General features: G+C 38.0%; 2 protein-coding genes across 3 annotated transcripts; both read left to right on the top strand.

Annotated features, from left to right (window-relative positions):
- The first annotated feature begins 8794 nt into the window (after positions 1 to 8794).
- On the top strand, positions 8795 to 14270 carry LOC128532865 (tripartite motif-containing protein 16-like). The gene is made up of 6 exons (XM_053506981.1): positions 8795 to 9238; positions 10136 to 10231; positions 10382 to 10615; positions 10804 to 10963; positions 11436 to 11489; positions 12452 to 14270. The coding sequence occupies exons 1-6, from the start codon at positions 9077 to 9079 to the stop codon at positions 13021 to 13023; spliced, it is 1278 nt and encodes a 425-aa protein (XP_053362956.1). The 5' UTR covers positions 8795 to 9076; the 3' UTR covers positions 13024 to 14270.
- Positions 14271 to 18374: 4104 nt separating this feature from the next.
- Positions 18375 to 22989, top strand: LOC128533500 (tripartite motif-containing protein 16-like). 2 transcript variants are annotated; one of them, XM_053507776.1, is made up of 6 exons: positions 18375 to 18744; positions 19677 to 19772; positions 19916 to 20149; positions 20338 to 20497; positions 20965 to 21018; positions 22166 to 22989. In XM_053507776.1, the coding sequence occupies exons 1-6, from the start codon at positions 18385 to 18387 to the stop codon at positions 22693 to 22695; spliced, it is 1434 nt and encodes a 477-aa protein (XP_053363751.1). In that variant the 5' UTR covers positions 18375 to 18384; the 3' UTR covers positions 22696 to 22989. The 2 variants fall into 2 exon arrangements, with proteins under 2 accessions (XP_053363751.1, XP_053363752.1); XM_053507777.1 differs by lacking the exon at positions 18375 to 18744 and adding an exon at positions 19220 to 19279.
- Positions 22990 to 23548: the final 559 nt, after the last annotated feature.

Raw genomic sequence — 23548 nt, 5'->3', positions numbered from 1 at the left:
TCCGGAGTAAAAAAAGTTGAATTGTGAGTACATTGTACACCAATAGAAACAAGGGTGTCTCTATTATAACTAAAGAACTCAATGATGGTAATTTTGCTGATTAAACAATAGCAAAGAGCTGAACAAAGTGCGGCTCAAGCTGCACACAACATATGGTGTGATACTGAAGTGGGGAATACGAAAAGATAAATATTTTAATAAAAATAAATAGCATCCAGTGTGATCGAGTCCCACGACACCATCTACCTTTATCACCTGAACTGGACAACGTGGAGTCTGGTCCAGCAGAGAGCCTGCGAGCGACTGGTAAGATAATATTAAATACTAACGTTATTAAGATTGAGAGCATCTCCTGTAATTGTATGTGCATTTTATGGTGACATTTTAAATGCATGTATAAGATGGTATAGGATATGCAGGTTACTGTAGCTTAAGTTAGCTTCAAATGCGTCCCATGTCTGCTTACTTTAAGGACCCTGATCATTTCCCTGTACAGAAGAGGAGAATGTGATGAACTCAAGTGTTGTGCTTATGTAGCTATTAGAGTTACAAGTACTTTACTCATTATTTTAAGTATAACCTTTCTGAACACATGGCATAATGTATCAATTACTTTCATGTTACAAATCGCTACAAAATAAACAACAGTTCATTCATACTGCTGTGAATATATTCTGTACTGTATAGTTTTATGGGCATAATTCATTTTTCTGTTTTGTGTGAAATCATTAGGAATTATATATAACCAGTCTACGTACACATGCCCAAGATGCAGGGGTTTAATCTTCTCTCTTAATTGGGGTGGGTAATGTCCTGAGGACATTGAATAAAATAATAATAATAAAAAAAAACTTAAAGCCATTAGGTGCCTAGTTTAAAAAAAAAATTAAGGAAAGAAAAAAAATGACCAAAGATAAAAGGTATGCAGCAATGACATCACTTTATAAATTTAAAAGTATGTACATTGTTGGCCAAAACAGTGAAATTGAACCACATTTTATATGAGAAAAATGTTCTAACAGGAAATCTCTTAAAATTATTATTTTCTGCATGACCCTTTGGCATTTTTCAAAGATTTAATTAATTCATAGAACAAACAAGTTCCCTGACATGCCCAAACATACTCAAGCAAAAAAACTGGCAAGATATTGGACAAAGAGCTGCGGGGACCCTTTGGCATTTTCAAGGATTAAAGAAACGTCCCTTTTTTAGGACTGTGTATTTCAACAATAATGTTGTAAAAATCCAAATAACTATACTGTTTTGTCCTTTAAGAAATTTACCTTGTAAATAGTTTCTTTTAATATTTTTTGGTACATTTTTCTCAAGTGGAAATGTAAAGTTTATAATGACTTTTCCTTTATCTGCCTCATTTTGTAAACATATTATTCGTTTTATATGATTACATCACTTCCTGTTTGGTTACTTCCTGTTTAGTCACTTCCGGTGTAATCGCAGTTCTGAGTGAAGGCAATGACATAGTCATAGTGTGCTCAACAATCCATTGCATCCACTAAGAGGCATTATAGAGCCAATGCTGTAAGTTCATTTCTTTGACATTAAACATGTTAAAGAGTATATATTAGTAATTTACTGTTGAGTGCAAGCTTTCAGTGATGCTAATAGCCATTGTAATTGCCATTTAAAGGAGAACAGTAGTTTGTTATAGACAGGCATAGTAATGCAATGTAAGACACGGACACTGAATATTGCTCTATTGTTTTATTACAGTTTTCACTGTAAATGTTAATGATGAAGAGTGACAGTAAATGATCGATGTTACCACAACTCTGTCTTCATTGGCTACGGTTTAACTTGGTGTTAAGTCAGAGTTCAACACTCTGCACGAGAACATTATTGTGAAAAGGCATTATTTATTGAAATAGTGGTTAAAATGGCCACAAGTAGCAAGTCGTCTGTGTGCAGCACAAGAAGTGGCAAGTCATCCGGATCAACGACCAGTTGCACGGGCCAGAGCTGAAGCGGCCAAAGTGGGAGCATCATATGCCAGCCAAGAGGCTAAACTGAAAATGGAAAAGGCCACAAGAGAAGCTCAAAATCAGCTGGAAACAGTAAGAATAGACACCGAGTTAGAAGTGTTGACACTACAACGGGAAGCTGATGCAGCTGCTGTGGAGGCACAAGTGCTGGAAGATGCTGAAGTAGCAATGCATGCCGCAGTTGAAAGAGGAGGATCTGAATCAGAGAAAGTTAAAATTGAACGTACCAGTGAATATGTCAATTCTTAAATCAACCTTCAGAATCATTCTCCTTCTCCACGCTTGTCGGCTCTGCCCGTTGCTCCTCCATTTCATGGCGACTTACATAACAGCTTCATAACGTGGAGTCCAGCTGTGAAAGACATTAAAAACGCACAGTTTACCAAAAACAAGCCGAAGTCTGAAAAAGCAGATAGTATGCACTTACCTGCAACATACCTCTCTGATCTGTCTGAAGGTGTGATTAAGTCTGAAGTTGGGAGGACCAGCCCCATCATGAATACACCTGCCAAGTCTTACACTGCTCAGTACATTTCTCTAGATAGCACGCCACCACAGGCAGAGCCTTTGGCACAGTATTTAGCTCGGCGAGACCTTGTTAATTCAGGACTGTACCAATTTGATGACAAGCCTGAAAATTATCGGTCATGGTATTCTTCATTCACAAGTGCAGCTCGTAAAGTTCACCTCACAGCAACCCAGGAATTAGACCTCATGACGAAATGGCTGGGAAAGTAATCTGGCGAAATAGTGAAACGGATCCGCTCAGTGCATGTCAATAATCCCAATCTGGCTCTACAAAAAGCATGGGAAAGACTACATGAGTGCTATGCTGCACCAGAAATCATCGAAAGATCACTGAATCAACGATTGGACAGTTTTCCTAGGTTTTCAGCTAAAGACCACATTCAATTACGTGAACTGGGGGATTTGCTTATGAAAATCCAGGAAGCTAAAGAGGATGGTTATCTCACAGGTCTGTCATACCTTGACACTTTACGTGGAATTGCACCAATTATAGATAAGCTTCCATATGGACTTCAGGACAAGTGGGTGACTTCTGGGTCATGCTACAAAGAAGGGAATTATGGTCGCTTTCCTCCCTTTGAGGATTTCTGTAACTTTGTGTGCTACGAAGCAAAAAAATGAAATGATCCAAGCTTTATGCATCAAAGCAGTGTTACAACTGCAAAACCAGACAGATCCATCGTGAAGAGTTTCCAAACCAACAAATCCATCTCAGTTCACAAAACAGATGTATGTGCAACCGGTGATGATCCTAACAAAATCTGTCCATTACACAATAAACTGCACCCCTTGAAAAAAATGCAGAACATTTAGAAACAAACCTCTCGATTTCAGAAAGGCATTCCTCAAGGAGAAAGGAATATGTTTCAAATGCTGTTCTTCGATTTCTCACCTCGCCAAGGAATGCATAATCCGTGGAATGCTCCGAATGTGGAAGCATTTATCATGATGTGGCCATGCACCCTGGCCCATCACCCCAAGCAGTCAAGGCTCCTTCACCATCACAAGAGGATGGCGGGGAGAGAGAAGATAATTCTAATAACGCTGTAGTCAATATAAGCTGTACAAAAGTTTGTGGTCCAAGTCAGTGGGGCCGCTCATGCTCAAAAATCTGCCTTGTAAAGCTGTACCCAGAAGGTTCCAAAGACATGGCCATCAAAGCCTACGTAATTCTATACGACCAGAGCAATAGTTCATTAGCCAGACCTGAATTCTTCGATCCAGGGGTGGGAGTGAGGGTAACAAAAGAAATTAAACTTATAAGGAAGAAATTAACAAAAAAAATGTGGAAGGATCACTTCAGTCCACTGCCCCAGAAATGCAACAACACTTTTTGATAATTAAGCAAGGGTTTATTTATAGGTACTAAAACATTGGAGCAATAAATGATTTCAGGAGAGGGTCAAGGCCAACATAACAAACAAAACACACTTTAGCTGTTTAAGGGGATAACTAAATAACCTAACCGAGTAAAATAAAAGAAATAATCAACAAAGGCTTTCGTCCACTCCCTTACTAACTGAAAAACAGGGATAAACATGGGTTAAACAAAATAAAAGGGCACCCTCTCCCTACGTCTTCCCATTTAACTATAACAAAAAGAAAAAAAAAGTTACAATACCTCTTAGTACCACTAACAAAGAAAATATATATTAAAGTAGGTTGCACCAACTAGAGAAAATAAACATACAACCTACTCACTGAACCATTATCTATAATCATTGATACTTGCACCACAACAACAATTATCTGATAGCAGGCCCCCTAACACAATTCTGGAGCAGGGGAGAAATGAGCTTCTCCTCGGGAATGCGTGCACTGATCTTTTGTAGCAGCACCGTCTGTAGCCACCCCCTGATTGGCATCACCTGGGAGCATTTAACTGCCAAGCAAGCAGAGAGAGTAAAAGAGCACACAGCAAAGGAACCAGCAGCCACACCCAAAGGGCGGGAAAAAAACAACACCCCAAATAAATATTAATATGCATACATCCCTAGGGATGTAACAGTATCTTCCTACATTTGGGGTCTATCATCCTCAAAAACCCAAGCAGATCAGGGTGGTCTTTATTTCCAGTGCTCGTTGCGCGGACATCTCGCTCAATTATGTGCTCCTCACAGGTCCCAACCTCAATAACTCCCTTGTTGGCGTCCTGCTAAGATTTCGAAAAGAGAGGGTTGCCATCCTAGCGGACATTCAACAGATGTTCCATTGTATCTTGGTGTGTGATGACCATCGTAACTTCTTTCGATTCCTATGGCCAAGGTCAATGACGTCAACAAGGAAATTATCGAGTATTGAATGAAGGTCCATGTCTTTGGCAATCAGCCATCTCCCGCCGTGGCCATTTATGGGTTGTGGAGAGCCATCAGAGAAGGTGCACAGGAGTATGGTGCTGATACCGTCAAGTTTGTGGAAAGATGTTTCTATGTTGATGATGGTTTGATATCCGTTCCATCCGAAGCTGAAGCAATCGATCTGCTCCAGCGTACACAGGCGTCACTAGCCGAGTCAAACCTCCGTTTGCATAAGTTTGCTTCGAACTCTCAGACAGTCATAAAAGCTTTTCCGCTAGAAGATTGTGCTCCAGTAATTAAGGACCTAGATCTGAGTGGAGAAACTTCACCCACACAAAGGAGTTTAGGGCTGCTATGGGAGATCACGATTGACACATTCACTTACTCTGCATCGACCATTACCAAGTCATTTACCCGTCGCGGAGTCCTCTCCACTGTCAACAGTGTTTTTGATCCTCTAGGTCTGGTGGCACCTGTCACGATTCAGGGAAAAGCCCTTTTTAGAGAACTTGCCTCTAAACAGTCAGATTGGGACACATTCCTCCCTAAACTGAGTAAATGGGAAGCCTGGAGAGATTCTCTCCAAAACCTAGAACAGCTTCTTGTTCCACGTACATACACAACAACCTCACTAATTGAAGCGGTGCACACAGAATTGTGTGTATTCTCAGATGCATCAACTAAGGCCATAGGTGCAGTAGCATATCTGAAAGCATCTCAGAAAGATGTGCAGGTTGAGGTAGGATTTGTTATGGGCAAGGCAAAACTGGCACCCCTCTCCGAACCTACAATCCCACGGCTTGAGCTGTGTGCTGCGGTCTTAGCAGTAGAGATGGCAGATCTCATTAAGGATGAGTTAGATCTTGAGTTAAGTGACTTAAATTTCTTTACTGACAGCAAAGTAGTGCTTGGCTACATTTATAATGTGTCAAAACGATTCTATGTGTACGTTCACAATAGAGTCCAACGCATTCATCAGTCTTTAAGACGTGAGCAGTGGCACTACGTACGTACAGAAGAAAACCCTGCAGATCATGCGTCGCGATCTTTACCTGCATCCCATCTGGCTCAGACTTCTTGGTTCACCGGCCCCTCATTCCTGCCTCAGCCATCTGCAGAAGGAACACAAATAACAGAGACATTTGAACTAATTGAACCTGAAAGTGACTTGGAAATCCGACCACAAATACAAACATGTGCGACTAACCTTGAAGAACCAGAGCTTACCTCTAACCGATTCCAACGGTTTTCTACCTTCACCTCCCTAGTAAGAGGAGTAGCATTTCTAGTTCACATGGCAAAATCCTTCAACCACACAAACCAAAACAGCAAATGCAAAGGTTGGCACAGATGTGACTTACCTTGTACTCCAGACGAATTTGACCAAGCAAGGAATGTTATACTTAAAGCAACACAAAAGGATGCATTTGCAAAAGAACTGTCAGCCCTCCAGGCTAACCAAACTGTATCCAAAACTAGCTGCTTGCGAAAACTAAGTCCGATCATGGAGGACAATTTCATTTGTGTTGGAAGAAGACTTAAGTATTCTGAAGTTACAACTTAGGAAAAAAAAAAACAATAATTATTCCCAAAGATAGCCATGTATCCCTACTGCTCACTCGACATCACCATGAGCAAGTGAAACATCAAGGCCGTCACCTGACGGAAGGAGCAATCAAGGCAGCAGGACTGTGGATCTTGGGAGGGAAGTCACTAATTAATTTAGTACTACACAAATGCGTAACCTGTTGCAAGCTGCGTGGAAAGCTTGAACAAAACATGGCAGACTTGCCATCTGAACGTCTCAAAGTCTGCCCTCCCTTTACACATGTAGGGCTCGATGTATTCAGTCCCTGGTCAGTCATAAGCCGACGCACCAGAGAAGGACAGGCAGAGAGCAAGAAGTGGGCCATTATGTTGTGCTGCATGAGTTCAAGAGCTGTGCACATCGATATCATTGAGTCTATGGACACGTCAAGTTGCATAAATGCTCTCAGGCACTTCTTTGCACTCAGAGGCTCTGCAAAACGGCTTTGTTCCGATTGTGGTACCAATTTTATCGGAGCATGCAAGGAGCTTGGAATGGACAAAACAGTGCAAAGGTATCTCAGTGAGCAAGAGTGCAGCTGGGAATTCAACCCACCACACAGTTCTCACATGGGAGGCTCATGGGAGCGCCTGATCGGCATTGCCAGAAGAATCCTGGATTCAATGTTTCTGCAGCTGAAAACTCGCTTAACCCATGAAGTCCTTTGCACACTAATGGCAAAAGTGACTGCTATTATAAATGCACGACCACTCCTACCTGTGTCTGCAGATCCGGAACAAACATTCATACTTTCACAGTCAGTGCTCCTTACACAGAAGACAGGAGTTCTGCCTCCTCCCGGGGACTTCTCGGACAAAGACCTGTACACAAAGCAATGGAGACAAGTTCAAGCTCTTGCAAACCAGTTCTGGACTCGCTGAAGCTGTGAATACTTACCTTGCTTGCAACACAGACAAAAGTGGACAGTACCTCGCAGAAACCTTCAAGTGGGGGATCTAGTTCTGCTTAGGGACAAGCAGATAGCCCGCAACTGTTGGCCCATGGCCAGAACCTCGGCCGTATACCCTGGAAAGACGGGCATGTAAGAAAGGTTGAGGTCACAACAACTGACCAAGACAATATCAAAACCTTTCTAAGGCCAATTGCAGAAGTCGTTCTACTTCTTCCCAAAGACTGATCTAGAGACTAGGTTTAGCACGCTGTCAAGTTTATAGTGACCTCACATAGGTCAGGTAAGGAGTGTTTTGTCCTTTAAGAAATTTAACTTGTAAATAGTTTCTTTTAAATTTTTTGGTACATTTTTTCAAGTGGAAATATAAAGTTTATAATGACTTTTCCTTTATCTACCTCATTTAGTAAACATATTATTTTTTATGTGATGACATCACTTCCTGTTTGGTTACTTCCTGTTTAGTCACTTCCGGTGTAATCGCAGTTCTGAGTGAAGGCAATGACATAGTCATAGTGTGCTCAACAATCCATTGCATCCACTAAGAGGCATCATAGAGGCAATGCTGTAAGTTCATTTCTTTGACATTAAACATGTTAAAGAGTATATATTAGTAATTATTTTGTTAAATACGATGTTTGATAAGTTGCTAAAACAGTTGTTTACCGTTTAAACAATGTTTTCCATGCATGTTCAATTAACCATAATCTATTAATTAGCATGCACCTGTGGAATGGTCGTTAAGACCTTAACAGCTTACAGAAAGTAGGCATTTAAAGTCACAGTTTTAAAAACGCAGGACACTAAAGAGACTTGTCTACCGACTGTGAAAAACACCCAAAGAAAGATGCCCAGGGTCCCTGCTCATCTGCGTGAACGTGCATTAGGCATGCTGCAGGGAGGCATGAGGACCGCTGATGTAGCTAGGGCGATAAATCACCATGTCCGCACCATGAGACGCCTAAGACAGCGCTACTGGGAGACAGGAAAGACGGCTGATCGTCCTCGCAGTGGAAAACCACGTGTAACAACACCCGCACAGGATGGGTACATCCGAATATCACACCTGCGTGACAGGTACAGGATGGCCACAACAACTGCCCGAGTCACACCAGGAACACACAATCCCTCCATCAGTGCTCAGACTGTCCGCAATAGGCAGTCCATGAGGAGGAGATGCACTGCAGTACTTCAAGCAGCTGGTGGCCACACCAGATACTGACTGGCATTTAGGGACACATTGTGAAACATGTCTTATGGTGTTGACTCTTTTAGTGTTAATACAAATATTTACGCGTTAAGTTTACTGAAAGTAAAAACATTTGAAAGTCAGAGGACGTTTCTTTTTTTGCTGAGTATATAAACAGGATAATGCAATCATTGCTCCTTTTTTTTTTTTTTTTTTTTTACTGAAGAACAAAAAACCTTGAAGAAAACGGAACTTACCTGACAGTTCCGCTTTCTCTTTCCACCTCTCTCATTCGTGTGCTTTCTTTCTTTCTTACTTTATTTCTTTCTCTTACTCTCGGTGTGTTAGTGCATGGAAATGGCTGGTATTTCGAGTAATCAGCGTCTGGGTGACCACACTGCTTCTCTCGCTGATCGTTACACTGGACCTGGAGATGTGGAGTGTGATTACTGCAACGGGAGAAAACGCAAAGCGGTTAAGTCCTGCCTGGTGTGTCAGACCTCCTATTGTAAAGATCATCTTAAACCTCACTATCAGTCTCCTAAATTGAAGAAGCACAAATAAATGAAAGCCTGTGAGCTCCAAGAGAAGATCTGTCCTAAGCATGACAAACTGATCGAGATCTACTGTCGTACTGACCGAAGCTTCATTTGTCCTATATGTGCGATAGAAGAACATAAAGGCCATAATACAGTTGTAGCTGAAGGAGAAAGAAGTAAAAAACAGGTAAGAACTAATTGTTATTGTACTTTTATTTAAGTAAATGTATGCAAAAAATGCAGAGTTATATTAAAACAATATTAGAGTTCTAATATAATTTCTATTCAGTCATTCGTTGTGGAGGGCTTTTATTTATTATTTTATTAGAACACAGGGCTTTTTATAAAGAAGTGTAAAGCAGGTCTGACCTGCCACAGCCAAGTCCAGCAACATTGTAACAGTGTTTTACCACTAAAGTGAACACCACTTGAAGTGTGTTAAAGCTTGTTGCTTGTTTATAATAGGTGGATTTTCATTAGAAACTCTGAATTGTTACGCATAACAATTTATTTTATTATATTAGGAAAATGTATAGTACACTATGAGCATAACGATTTACATGTGATGTGGTTAGGGGAGAGTTACAGTATGCCGAACCTTTGTCAGTAATAAAGGAACGAAAGATGGAGATGTGTAGTAAATAAGTTCATTAGGAAGGGAAAAAAAGAAGAACACGTGTGATCTTTCATACAAATATCATTTGTTTTACTATTCATGCAGGTAAATGCTAAGATTTGTGTATGTATGCATGTAATTGGATTGTGGAAACTTCTGGGCTACCTTAATGTACTGTAATATACTATATCAGTAGTCGTATTGTTACAGGAATCAGGTTTAAAATGAATAAATAAATAAAGCATGCCTTAGCTTGCAATCATCATTTATTATTAACCTACAATTTGTGAAATAAGTTTTTTTTTCTATTCAATTCAAATTTATTTGTATAGCGCTTTTAACAACTGTCATTGTCACAAAGCTGCGTTACACAATCAAAAGAATTATTTAAGATTTTTAAATGCTAATAATATTGACACACTGAGCAATTGATACAGGAACAATTAAAAATATTTTATTTGATCTCAGCCTGAGCTAGAGGAAATGCAATTGCAATTCCAGCAGAGGATACAAACGAAGATTGAAAGGATGCAGAAGCTGAAACAGTCTGTTGACTCAATTAAAGTAAGAAAAGAGATTTCCTTAAAAACACTCTCCTCCTCTCTCTTCGCCTCTTTTCCAAGAAAACGAAAGTTATCAAGCTTAAAGGACCCTCCCTTTCTCTCTTTCTCTCTCTCTCTATGTGTGTGTGTGTGTGTGTGTGTGTCCTAACAGATGCGTGCACAGGCAGCAGTAGATGACAATGAGAGGATCTTTACTGAGCTGATCAGCTCTATGGAGAAAAAGCGCTCGGAGGTGACGGAGAAGATCAGAGCTCAGGAGAAAGCTGAACTGAGTCGAGCTGAACGACTCCTGGAGCAACTGGAGCAGGAGATTGCTGATCTTCAGAGAAGACTCACTGAGATAAAGAAGCTTTCACAAACAGAAGATCATGTCCACTTCCTCCAGGTAACACTCACTGTCTGATCTACAGAGGGCGCTGTTCCTCACAAAGTTTCCTCCTAAAAGCTCATTACAGCAACAATAAATGTTCCTGTCTGAGATCACAAGTGTGTCTTTGGTCTGATTCAGTCTGAGATTCATTCGTTCCTCTCCTACACTTTTCTCCTTCTCTATGATGAGTTTCCTCTCTGTAGAGTTTCCCGTCTCTCTGTGTTTCTCCTGGATGTGAGGACTCACCCAGCTTCACTGTCAATCAACATCTCACATTTGATGGAGTGCAAAAATCTCTCTCAGATCTGAAAAAACGAATTGAAGAAATCTTTGAGGAGGAATTCAACAAAATTAATCCACGTGGTAAGAGAACCTGTTAAGCTAAAATCTTGTGTTTGACATCACGTACAGGCAGAAATAAGAAGTCGAGAAATCAGCAGAAATAAGACTACCTTAACAACCATATATGAATATTAACCTGGGAAGTTACATCAAATTGAGATTAATTTTACTATCATTAAAGGAATTTTATAAATATGCTATATAAATGAGGTCAAGTAAAAAAAATAAATAAAATCCAACAGTAAAGAGTAAAAAACTGATCTTAGCTCAACAGCAGCCACAACCCTACATTTTCCCCATTAAGTCTAGCAGAAATTTAAAAGACACAATATGTTATTAACACATTAAAGTGTTGTGTTTATTTTAAAGATACTGATTCTTATAATCTTATAACGCTGCACAGTGATAGGAAAGTTTTTGTCAGTATCTTGGTTGAGGCTCTAAATGTTTTCTTTTATTTTTCAGTCTTCATTTTGTCTCTGTGTCTCCACAGCTGCAGTTCAGACGGGTGTACTCTCAAAACCAAAAAGAGAAGATTTTCTGCAGTGTACGTATAAAACACATACAAAAGCACAAAAGCAAAACACACACACACACACACACACACACACACACACACACACACACACACAAACACACACATAGCACCAGTTGAAAGATATTGTCTTAACAAGAACACAAATGGTTTATAAATGACCCATACCTGTGAAATATTACCCCCATAGGCCTAATTATAGGGGGTTGTAACAATAATTAATAATCAAGACTGGCCAGGTCTAATCCCCCCATCTCCCCAACACGATTGGCTTTTTTGATTCACTCTAATAGGCAAGCAAAGAATAAAATTTAAATGTTAGTGCTTTTATACAATAAGAATGATTTAATGTTATTCAGCTGCACTAGTTGGTATATGCAGAGCATGTTGTTTTGGTTTGTCTCTTCAAAATTAATGTGAAACTATGAAATAAAATTGCTGTCAAAAATAATTGTGCGAAAAAAAGGATTTCTGTGTAATTCTGTGTTTTGTCCGAGTTGGATTCCAAAATCTACAGTCATGAAATCTTACAGATACGAGATTTTGTGTGTTTGTTACAGTACAATTCTAAAACATACGACCGTTTACAGACACAAAACTCATTTGTACTGTACAACTCCTCTGTTACACGGACGAATTACAAAATTACACCCACGAATGTACTGTGTTACACCACTATCAAATATACCTCATCAAGGTCACATGCACAGGCATTACTATCAGAGGGAAAAGGAATTGATTAGGCGCATGCACCCCATCCACAAAATCTCGTACCTGTACGCTTTTGTGGCCGTAGATTTTGGAATCCAACTCGGACAAAAAACAGAATTTTTAAGAAAAGTTTTAAAAAAAGCACTAAAATGAAGGCCAAGAAGCATCTTTAAAATGTCATTGTGGTGACTTTTAAGGTTTCAAGGCACTTTATTATAAACCTTGTGATTAATATCTAGCCTGTGAACATTTTATCGCTTTAGATTTTCGTTATCTGACTCTGGATCCCAACACAGCACATGACCAGCTCATTCTGTCTGAGAGGAGCAGAGCAGTGACACGGGTTAAGGAAGCACAACAATACTGTCAGCATCCAGAGAGGTTTGACTCCTCGCTTCAGGTGTTGTGTCGAGAGAGTGTGTGTGGACGCTGTTACTGGGAGGTAGAGTATAAGGGTATGGGTGTGGACGTATCAGTCTCATATAAAAATATCAGCAGGAAAGGAGAGGGTGACGAGTGTGTGTTTGGACGCAACAGTCATTCCTGGAATCTGCAGTGTTATCTTAAGTCTCTATCTTTCTGGCATGACAACACTGAAATAAAACTCACTGTTTCACAAGGATCACTGTTCAGTATAGGAGTGTATGTGGATCACAGTGCAGGAACTCTGTCCTTCTACAGCGTCTCTGACACGATGAGTCTCCTCCACAGTGTCCACACCACATTCACTCAGCCTCTGTACGCTGGGTTCAGGATACGTTATTTTTACTCAAATATAAGTTTATGTGATCCAAAATTAAATGTCGAAGATAGTGACGATTCATCTTCCATGTAAATGAAGAAGACTTAAACCTAGATTTAACCTGTTAAATGTCACTTCTTTTTAATTTAAAAAAAAAAAGAAATGGTATAACCAGTAAGTAAAAAGAGCACAGTTCCCACATTCTTTGCACTATTTATCATCATGGTCTCATTTAAAATAATAATTGTATGAATTACTGACACAGAGTAACAGAAGCTAGAATGAAGTATTTTATATCTGTCTCACTCATACACCTCTAAACTGATCATATAAAAATATATATACAATAGATTTTTTTCTTTTACTGTACATAAAGTCAGGTTTGGTCAGATTTATTGGTCATAACTCATTTATTTCTTATGTTTAAGCTTTTATTTTAAGGTCACTGGCAGTCGAAAAATTTCACTGCATATCGTACTGTGTATGACTGTGTACGTGACAAATAAAAATTTTAATTTATATTTTGTTTCTTGCCTCGGGGTCTGTGTGCATGGAGTTTGCATGTTCTGCCCCTGCTTGGGGAGTCCAAAGACATGCAGACTAGACTAACTGGCGTTCCCAAGCTACATGTAGTGAGTGAATGAACGTGTGAGATTGTGTGTCTGTGATAGATTGGCACCCTGTCTCAGCTCAAAGGCGCCATGCCCCCAGCAACCCTGTACAGGATAAGCGGTATTAAAAATGAATGAATGAAAATAAAAATAGTATTTTTTATAGCATCAATTGGAGACCTCAAAAGTAAAATTTGTATACCAATACTGTACAACATGTTGAAAAAACCTTCTTACTTTAAAACCCCTTCAGATATAGTAATAATCTTGGTCTTGAATGAAAGGTAATGCTTTGCAATTTCTTTTTCATTATTTAGATGAAATGTCAAGTCATTTTTTTGCTATTCCACCTAAAAAAGATCCATAAAACAAAACTCAAACAAAACACACACTGATTTTTACCTCTAAAACAATAGGGGGTTTGCTGTGGTGTCATGTATCCATCAAAATCTTCTCATTATTGCCTTAAAGGATAGCCGTGTTATGCTTAATCCACTGATCGAACATCACTGATCACGACATGCGTAAAATAACGTTCTGGGTCTCACTTCTTTACTTTAACGCAGAAGTAAATGTGGTTTTGTAGTTTCTGTTGTGATTCTGTCAAAACGTATGTATGCACAATTATTAGGCAAGTAAGTATTTTGACCAAATCATAATTTTTATGCATATTTTCTAACTCCAATCTGTGTAAACTCGAATGCTTATTAAATTTAAACATATCAGATGATGTGTATATCTGTAATGAGGGAGGGTGTTGGCTTCCTCAGGCAAAATGGACCAAAAGAAGAGATTTAATTGATTCTGAAAAGTAAAAAAAAAAAAAAAAGGTAAAAAGTCTTAAGAGGGATGCAGCACTCTTTAAATTGCTAAGATATTGGGGTGTGATCACAAAATCATCAAACGTTGCAAATAGTCAACAGGGTTGCAAGTAACATGTTGTGAAAAAAAAGACACAAATTAACTGCGAAAGATTTGAGAAGAATTAAAAGTGAAGCTACCAGGAACCCATTATCCTCCAGTGCTGTCATATTCCAGAACTGCAACGTACCTATCGTACCCAGAAGTGTTCAGTGCTCAGAGACATGGCCAGGTAAGGAAGGCTGAAACCCGACCACCACAGAACAAGACACATAAGTTGTAACATTAGGACTGGGCCAAGAAATACCCCCTCGCATGCATTAAAGTAATTCACTGCATGCCTAGCCAGTAAAGGCCTTAAAGATAAAAGAAAAATGACATGGCCCCCTTCCTCACCTGACCTTTACCCTATTGAAAACTTGTGGGCCCTTTTAAAATGGGAGATTTACGATGAGGATAAACAGTACACCTCTCTGATAAATGGGAGGCTGTGGATGCTGCTGCACAACAAGTAAAAAAAAATAAAAAACTTCATTAATGGAAGGCTTATGACTGTTATTGAAAAGAAGGGTGGCTATATTGGTCAATATTTTTTTTCCATGCCAAATATGTTTATTTGCAAATTTTTAGGTATTTGTTTATTTTTCTTACTTTTTTTATATATAAAAATAAACATGATATAGGAAATTTTTATTCATTCATTTAGTTGTATAGTAATTCTAATAGTTGCCACACATGAATAGTCTCCTAAGAAATTACTTTTACTTCCTTAAATATTCAGGTTTGAGGTTTATTAATATTTTGGGTTGATTAATATTCTGTAGTTGTAATAATTAGATCAATCATAAAAAATACAACTTGCCTAACAGTTGTGCACACAGTGTAGTCGTCACTGTGGTCACTGTTTTGCAAAAAGTTTTGATGCATAAAAATGTATATAAAACATACAGTACTGTAATGTATAATGTACAGTATAATAAAAACATGCAGACTTCACTGGAAGCAGCAGTACAGTGACTGTTTTTCTTTTATCATCATCATCATCATTAATCATACTTAGTATAAATAAAATGTAAATAAAAGTGCATATTGAAATTAAAAATTAGATGTCATATTTAATTTTTTATACTGATTGAAAATGTGCACAATGTCTCTAAAATTCTGTTTTGGCTTTGGAAAAATACTTTTTCTTGAGAAATAATAAATCATAAATGCTGTGTCTTTCTGTACTACTGATGGTGGTTGAATCTTTTTTGTTTTCTAGATTACATCTAGAAAATTCCTTGGATGTGTTACTGCATGTATAATTAATGATTTAAAAAAAATTATCAAGTGAAGTCAGTCATCCTGATGCATTATGATGTATTGTGTTTTTATCCACCTTTGCTGAGGCTTTAAAAGAGAAATCAGCCATTACACATACCCAACCAATACTTTTTAAGTGTTCATTGTGTAATTAGGTATTACAAAATTGAATTAAAGTTAAAATGCTTGGTGAGGAGCTTTATTCTTAATAAATTTTCTAATACCTATAAAGTTTCTACATTTATTGCTTTGACGTTGTGCAACAACAGGGCATAGTTAATTAAAGTGTTTATGACCAAAATCCTAATATAACTTAGAAAACGTAGGTAAAATATAGCCAGATGTTTGGAAAAGCAGGAAGATAGGGTTGAGTCTAATTAGCAAATCATACAAATTCATACCTACTGACATTCCTAATAAAATTAAACATACAGAGATGTTTTTAGTCCATGTTTCTTATAGGATCATGCTTAAGGTGCAATTGTGTAGTGTGTACTTGTAAATGTTCAGTATGTTAAAGTGAATTTGCACCAAACTGCACATTTACAAAGTGATGAGGTGACAAACTCAGAGCACAGAGTGTTGAATGTTAAACTGATAGTGTACACAGTGTGTGGGGGGGACAGTGTGTTAATCATCCCTTTAAACATTACTACACTACAACACACTTGAATGATTAATGCATTCCCAAGCAATGTAGGTGGGACATGTGTACACACTCATACTCAAAACAGGAAATGACACAATTACTGTTTGATTTCGTAACCAAACAAATGTGGCTGCTAAAGAATCTCTGTGAAGTTACAGTATGCTGAAGTACAGTGTTTGCTCAAAATTCAGGCAGACGGAAAACATCCGTCTAAAGACAATCGGACACTATACATAAAAATGTAGATATTTACGTAAGTATCCATGCAGCAATATTAAGCAATGCTGAAGAGCTGAACAGAGTGTGGCTCAAGCCATACACAACACATGGTGTGATACTGAAGTGAGGAATACGAAAAGATAAATAATAATAAAAATAAATAGTATTCAGTGTCTCACGACACCATCTACCTTTATCACCTGAACTGGACAATGTGGAGTCTGGTCCAGCAGAGAGCCTGCGAGCGACCTGTAAGATAATATTAAATACTAACGTTATTAAGATTGAGAGCATCTCCTGTAATTGTATGTGCATCTTATGGTGACATTTTAAATGCATGTATAAGATGGTGTAGGATATACAGGTTAGCTTAAGTTAGCTTTAAATGCGCCCCATGTCTGATTACTTTAAGGACCCTGATCATTTCCCTGTACAGAAGAGGAGAATGTGATGAACTCAAGTGTTGTGCTTATGGAGCTATTAGAGTTACAGGTACTTTACTTATTATTTTAAGTATAACCTTTTTAAACACATGGCATAATGTATCAAACACTTTTATATTACAAATTGCTACAAAATAAACCACAGTTCATTCATAAGCTGTAAATATAAACTGTACTGTATAGTTTTACTGGCATAATTAATGTTTCTGTTTTGTGTGAAATCGTTTAGAATTATATATAACCAGTCTACATACACATCCCCAAGATGCAGGGGTTTAATCTTCTCTCTTAATTGGGGAGAGGTGGGTAATGTCCTGAGGACATGGAATAAAAAAAAATAAAAAAAAACTCAAAGCCATTAGGTGTTGGTTTAAATTAAATTATAATTAGTTTAAAACAAATTAAGGAAAGAAAAAAATGACCAAAGATAAAAGGTATGCAGCAATGACATCACTTTATAAATTTATTAATATGTACATTGTTGGCCAAAACTGTAAAATTATGCCACATTTTATATGAGAAAAATGTTCTAACAGGAAATTTCTTTGGCATTTTTTTAAGGATTTAATTAATTCATAGAACAAACAAGTTCCCTGACATGCCCAAACATACTCAAGCAAAAAAACTGGCAAGATATTGGACAAAGAGCTGCGGGGAATTCAAGGAGTTGTTGCAAGCTCAAAGTGTCAGAAAGAGACTTTTAGTTTCCAGGCTCCCAGCTCGCAGATCTATGAAGAAATATAAACTTACCAAACAAATAAAGATAAAAAGAATTGACTAGGCCTAACAGTTTGGTCAAGTGGTCAACAAAAAATTTGGAGCAGGTAAGAAACTTCAGTTTTTGTTATTAATTGATAGTGTTAATGAAAAATAAGTACTTTAAACTGTATTTTTCTTTTTGTTACACTTTTAAGAATGAGACTGTGCTCGTACTTGGGCAACACATTTATTTCTGTAAAATAATTATATGAAAACACTTTTAAACCAGGAGCACTCTCTTTCGCGTGTACACCTGAACTTACTCATCACATGCTGAACACTTACACTCTACTAGTGTCCACGCCCAATTCTCAGCCTAGTAGTTTCCAAACGTTACCTTTTTACTTAAAATTAAAATAATAAATTAATAGGGGCAATATTTTACTCTTTTTAGCTGTAAATAACCTTTCAGGCCTACATTTGCATATGTTTGAATATGTTAGTTCTTCAATCCCTGAACTACTAGCCACACCTGCACTTCCTATAATTTTCCAGCCACATTAACTAAGCTCCTTCAAGGAAACGAAACTTACCTGACAGTTCCTCTTTCTCTTTCCAGCTCTCTCATTCGTGTGCTTTCTTTCTCTTACTCTCGGTGTGTTAGTGCATGGAAATGGATGGTTTTTTTAATGACCACACTGCTTCTCCTGATGATCGTTACGCTGGACCTGGAGATGTGGAGTGTGATTCCTGCACCGGGAGAAAACGCAAAGCTGTCAAGTCCTGTGAGGACTGTAAGACCTCCTATTGTGAACACCATCTTAAACCTCATCTTCAGTCTCCTGCCTTTAAGAGGCACAAATTAATGGAAGCCTGTGAGCTCCAAGAGAAATTCTGCTCTCAGCATAACAAACTGATCGACATCTACTGTCGTACTGACCAAAGCTTCATCTGTTACATGTGTATGATGGGAGAACATAAAGATCATGATAGAGTTTTAGCTGAAGCAGAAAGAAGTAAACAACAGGTGAGAACTTATTGTCATTATACTTTTATTTAAGTAATTGTATGCAAATAATACAGGAGTTCTAATATAATTTCTATTCAGTCATTCAATGTGGAGGGCTTTTATTTATTATTTTATTAGAACACACAGGGCTTTTTATAAAGAAGTGTGAAACAGGTCTGACCTGTCAGTGCACTTTAAACAGCCAAGCCCAGCAACATTGTAACAGTGTTTTACCACTAAAGTGTGTTAAAGCTTGTTGCTTGTTTATAATATGTAAATTTTTTAGAAACTCTGAATTGTTACGCTAATACATTTTATTTTAGACATCTTTATATTATAAACTTCAGTTAGGAAAATGTATAGTACAGTATGAGCATAACGGTTTACATGTGATGTGGTTAGGGGAGAGTTACAGTATGTCGAACCTTTGTCAGTAATAAAGGAACGTAAGATGGAGATGTCTAGTAAATAAGTTCATTAGGAAGGGAAAAAAAGAACACAGCTTTATGTGTGGTCTTTCATACAAATATCATTTGTTTCACTATTCATGCAGGTAAACGCTAAGATTTTTTGTATGAATGTAATTGGATTTTGGAGACTTCTGGGCTACCTTAATGTACTGTAATGTACTATATCAGTAGTCATATTGTTACAGGAATCAGGTTTAAAATGAATAAATAAACAAATTAATTAATTAATTAATTAATAAAGTATGCCTTAACCTGCAACCATAATTTACTATTAACCTACAGTTTGTAGAATAAGTTTCTTTTTTTTTTATTAAATTAAATTCAATTTAAATTTATTTGTATAGCACTTTTAACAACTGTCATTGTCACAAAGCTGCGTTACACAATCAAAAGAATTATTTAAGATTTTTAAATGCTAATAATATTGACACACTGAGCTTTTGATACAGGAACAATTAAAAATATTTTATTTGATCTCAGCCTGAGCTAGAGGAAATGCAATTGCAATTCCAGCAGAGGATACAAACGAAGATGGAAAGGATGCAGAAGCTGAAACAGTCTGTTGACTCAATTAAAGTAAGAAAAGAGATTTCCTTAAAAACACTATCCTACTTTCTCTTCTCCTCTTTTCCAAGAAAAAGAAAGTTATCAAACTTAAAGGTACCCCCCCCCCCCCTCTCTGTGTGTGTGTGTGTGTGTGTGTGTGTGTGTCCTAACAGATGCGTGCACGAGCAGCAGTAGATGACAATGAGAAGATCTTTACTGAGCTGATCAGCCTTATGGAGAAAAAGCGCTCGGAGGTGACAGAGAAGATCAGAGCTCAGGAGAAAGCTGAACTGAGTCGAGCTGAACGACTCCTGAAGCCACTGGAGAAAGAGATTGCTGATCTTAAGAGGAGAGTCACTGAGATGAAGAAGCTTTCACAAACAGAAGATGATGTCCACTTCCTCCAGGTAACACTCACTGTCTGATCTACAGAGGGCGCTGTTCCTCACAAAGTTTCCTCCTAAAATCTCATTACAGCAACAATAAATGTTCCTGTCTGAGATCACAAGTGTGTCTTTGGTCTGATTCAGTCTGAGATTCATTCGTTCCTCTCCTACACTTTTCTCCTTCTCTATGATGTGTTTCCTCTCTGTAGAGTTTCCCGTCTCTCTGTGTTTCTCCTGGATGTGAGGACTCACCCAGCTTTACTGTCAATCAACATCTCTCATTTGATGGAGTGCAGAAATCTCTTTCAGATCTGAGAAAACGAATTGAAGAAATCTTTGAGGAAGAATTCAACAAAATTAATCCACGTGGTAAGAGAACCTGTTAAGCTAAAATCTTATGTTTGACATCACGTACAGGCAGAAATAAGAAGTCGAGAAATCAGCAGAAATAAGACTACCTTAACAACCATATATGAATATTAACCTGGGAAGTTACATCAAATTGAGATTAATTCTACTATCATTAAAGGAATTTTATAAGTATGCTATATAAATGAGGTCAAGTAAAAAAATAAAATCCAACAGTAAAGAGTAAAAAACTGATCTTAGCTCAACAGCAGCCACAACCCTACATTTTCCCCATTAAGTCTAGCAGAAATTTAAAAGACACATTATGTTATTAACACATTAAAGTGTTGTGTTTATTTTAAAGATACTGATTCTTATAATCTTATAACGCTGCACAGTGATAGGAAAGTTTTTGTCAGTATCTTGGTTGAGGCTCTAAATGTTTTATTTTATTTTTTAGTCTTTATTTTGTCTCTGTGTCTCCACAGCTGCAGTTCAGACGGGTGTACTCTCAAAACCAAAAAGAGAAGATTTTCTGCAGTGTACGTATAAAACACATTCAAAAGCACAAAAGCAAAACACACACACACACACACACACACACACAAACACACACATAGCACAAGTTGAAAGATATTGTCTTAACAAGAACACAAATGGTTTATAAATGACCCATACCTGTGAAATATTACCCCCATAGGCCTAATTACAGGGGGTTGTAACAATAATTAATAATCAAGACTGGCCAGGTCTAATCCCCCCATCTCCCCAACACGATGGGCTTTTTTAATTTACTCTAATTGGCAAGCAAAGAATAAAATTTAAATGTTAGTGCTTTTATACAATAAAAATGATTTAATGTTATTCAGCTGCACTAGTTGGTATATGCAGAGCATGTTGTTTTGGTTTGTCTCTTCATCTTAAAATTAACGTGAAACTATGGAATAAAATCGCTGTCAAAAATAATTGTGCGAAAAAAAGGATTTCTGTGTAATTCTGTGTTTTGTCCGAGTTGGATTCCAAAATCTACAGCCATGAAATCTTACAGATACGAGATTTTGTGTTTGTTACAGTACAACTCCGAAATATATGACCGTTTACAGACACAAAACTCGTTTTTACAACTCCTCTGTTACACGGACGAATTGAGAAATTACACCCACGAATGTAGTGTGTTACACCACTATCAAATATACCTCATCAAGGCCACACACAGGCATTACTATCAGAGGGAAAAGGAATCGATTAGGCGCATGCACCCCATCCACAAAATCTCGTACCTGTACGCTAGTACGTAGATTTTGGAATCAAACTCGGACAAAAAACAGAATTATATTATTTATTTATTTTTTACGCATGATTATTTTTGACAGTGATTTTATTCTATAAAAACAGCCTATTTGCAAAAAAGGTGGACCTCATACATCCCTATATGGTTGGAGAGCTTAACCTCCTAATGTTTAACTCCAAGTTACTTCCTTCTTACACCCCCTGCTACCCGCCTTTTTAAAAAATAAAATACACCTCAATGGAACTATTATTAAAGACAGAATCAGTCTCAAGAAAAGCACTAAAATGAAGGCAAAAGAGCACTTTTAAAATGTCATTGTATTGACTTTTAAGGTTTCAAGGCACTTTATTATAAACCTTGTGATTAACATCTAACCTGTGGACATTTTATCGCTTTAGATTTTCGTTATCTGACTCTGGATCCCAACACAGCACACGATCAGCTCATTCTGTCTGAGAGGAGCAGAGCAGTGACACGGGTTAAGGAAGCACAGCAATACTGTCAGCATCCAGAGAGGTTTGACTCCTCGCTTCAGGTGTTGTGTCGAGAGAGTGTGTGTGGACGCTGTTACTGGGAGGTAGAGTGTAAGGGTATGGGTGTGGACGTATCAGTCTCATATAAAGAGATCAGGAGGAAAGGAGAGAGTAAAGAGTGTGATTTTGGATACAACAGTAAGTCCTGGAATCTGCAATGTTATCCTACTTCTGTATCTTTCTGGCACAACAACATTCAGACTAAGCTCCCAGGTCCATCACCATCCAGGATAGGAGTGTATGTGGATCACAGTGCAGGAACTCTGGCCTTTATCAGCATCTCTGACACGATGAGTCTCCTCCACAGAGTCCGCACCACATTCACTCAGCCTCTGTTCGCTGGGTTCAGGATATGTTATTATAACTCAGCTGTGAATTTATGTGATCTAAAGTAAATGTAATTTAAATGCATGGGTTAGACCCATCTCTCACATCTGTTTAAAGTTTGGTTTTTTTTTCTCGATGGTAATGGTTTATCCAAAGTAAAAGGAGCACGGTTACCACATACTTAGGGCTGCAGTCACAATTATGGTCTCATTTAGAATAATAATTCTATGAGTTACTGACAGAGTAATTTTATGTCCTTATCCATGTAAGCAGTTAAGGGTTGATGCCTTGATCAAGGGCCCAACAGTGGCAACTTGGTGTTGTTGGGGTTTGAACTTGGGATTATCTAATCAGTAATAAAATACCCTAACCACTGAGCTACCCCTACAGGGGGTAAATTACACAGAAGTGTCTATTTTTGCTATTTCACCTAAAAGAGGCACACCCTGACTTTTTACTCACGAAACAAGAGCGGGTTTGCTGTGGGGTCATACAGTGGGAGCCACGTCAAACAGCCGCTTGAAGCATGAAAAGTCCACTCTGTGTGTGAGAGAGAAAGAGAGAGAGCGCGTGCGCGAGAGAGGGCTTATATTGTGATTTATCCAAGGTTACTAAAGCCTGGCTTACTACTACTAATAAAAATTATTTCAATGTAACCCATGGGTCTCAATCACGAAATCAGCCTACGCTGTAAACAGATGACAACTCTGAAACGTTAATTTGAACATTAAAAAATATATATATACACTGTCTACGGTTCGAATATACTGTGAACGTCTCAAAGTCACGTCTCTAGATCCTTCTGCAGTAATGTTATCGTGGTGTAAATTATTAACGCATCGATGTATTTCACTTGCAGACAAAATAGTCTAGTAACGAAAGTAAGCTGTTGCACTGTGACGTCATCCCTCCTACAGCTCC

The sequence above is a fragment of the Clarias gariepinus genome, chromosome 11 (assembly GCF_024256425.1).
Source record: "Clarias gariepinus isolate MV-2021 ecotype Netherlands chromosome 11, CGAR_prim_01v2, whole genome shotgun sequence".
NCBI classification, from domain to species: domain Eukaryota; kingdom Metazoa; phylum Chordata; class Actinopteri; order Siluriformes; family Clariidae; genus Clarias; species Clarias gariepinus.
Note: the sequence above shows the minus strand (reverse complement) of the source record. Positions and strands in the feature narration are given on the sequence as shown.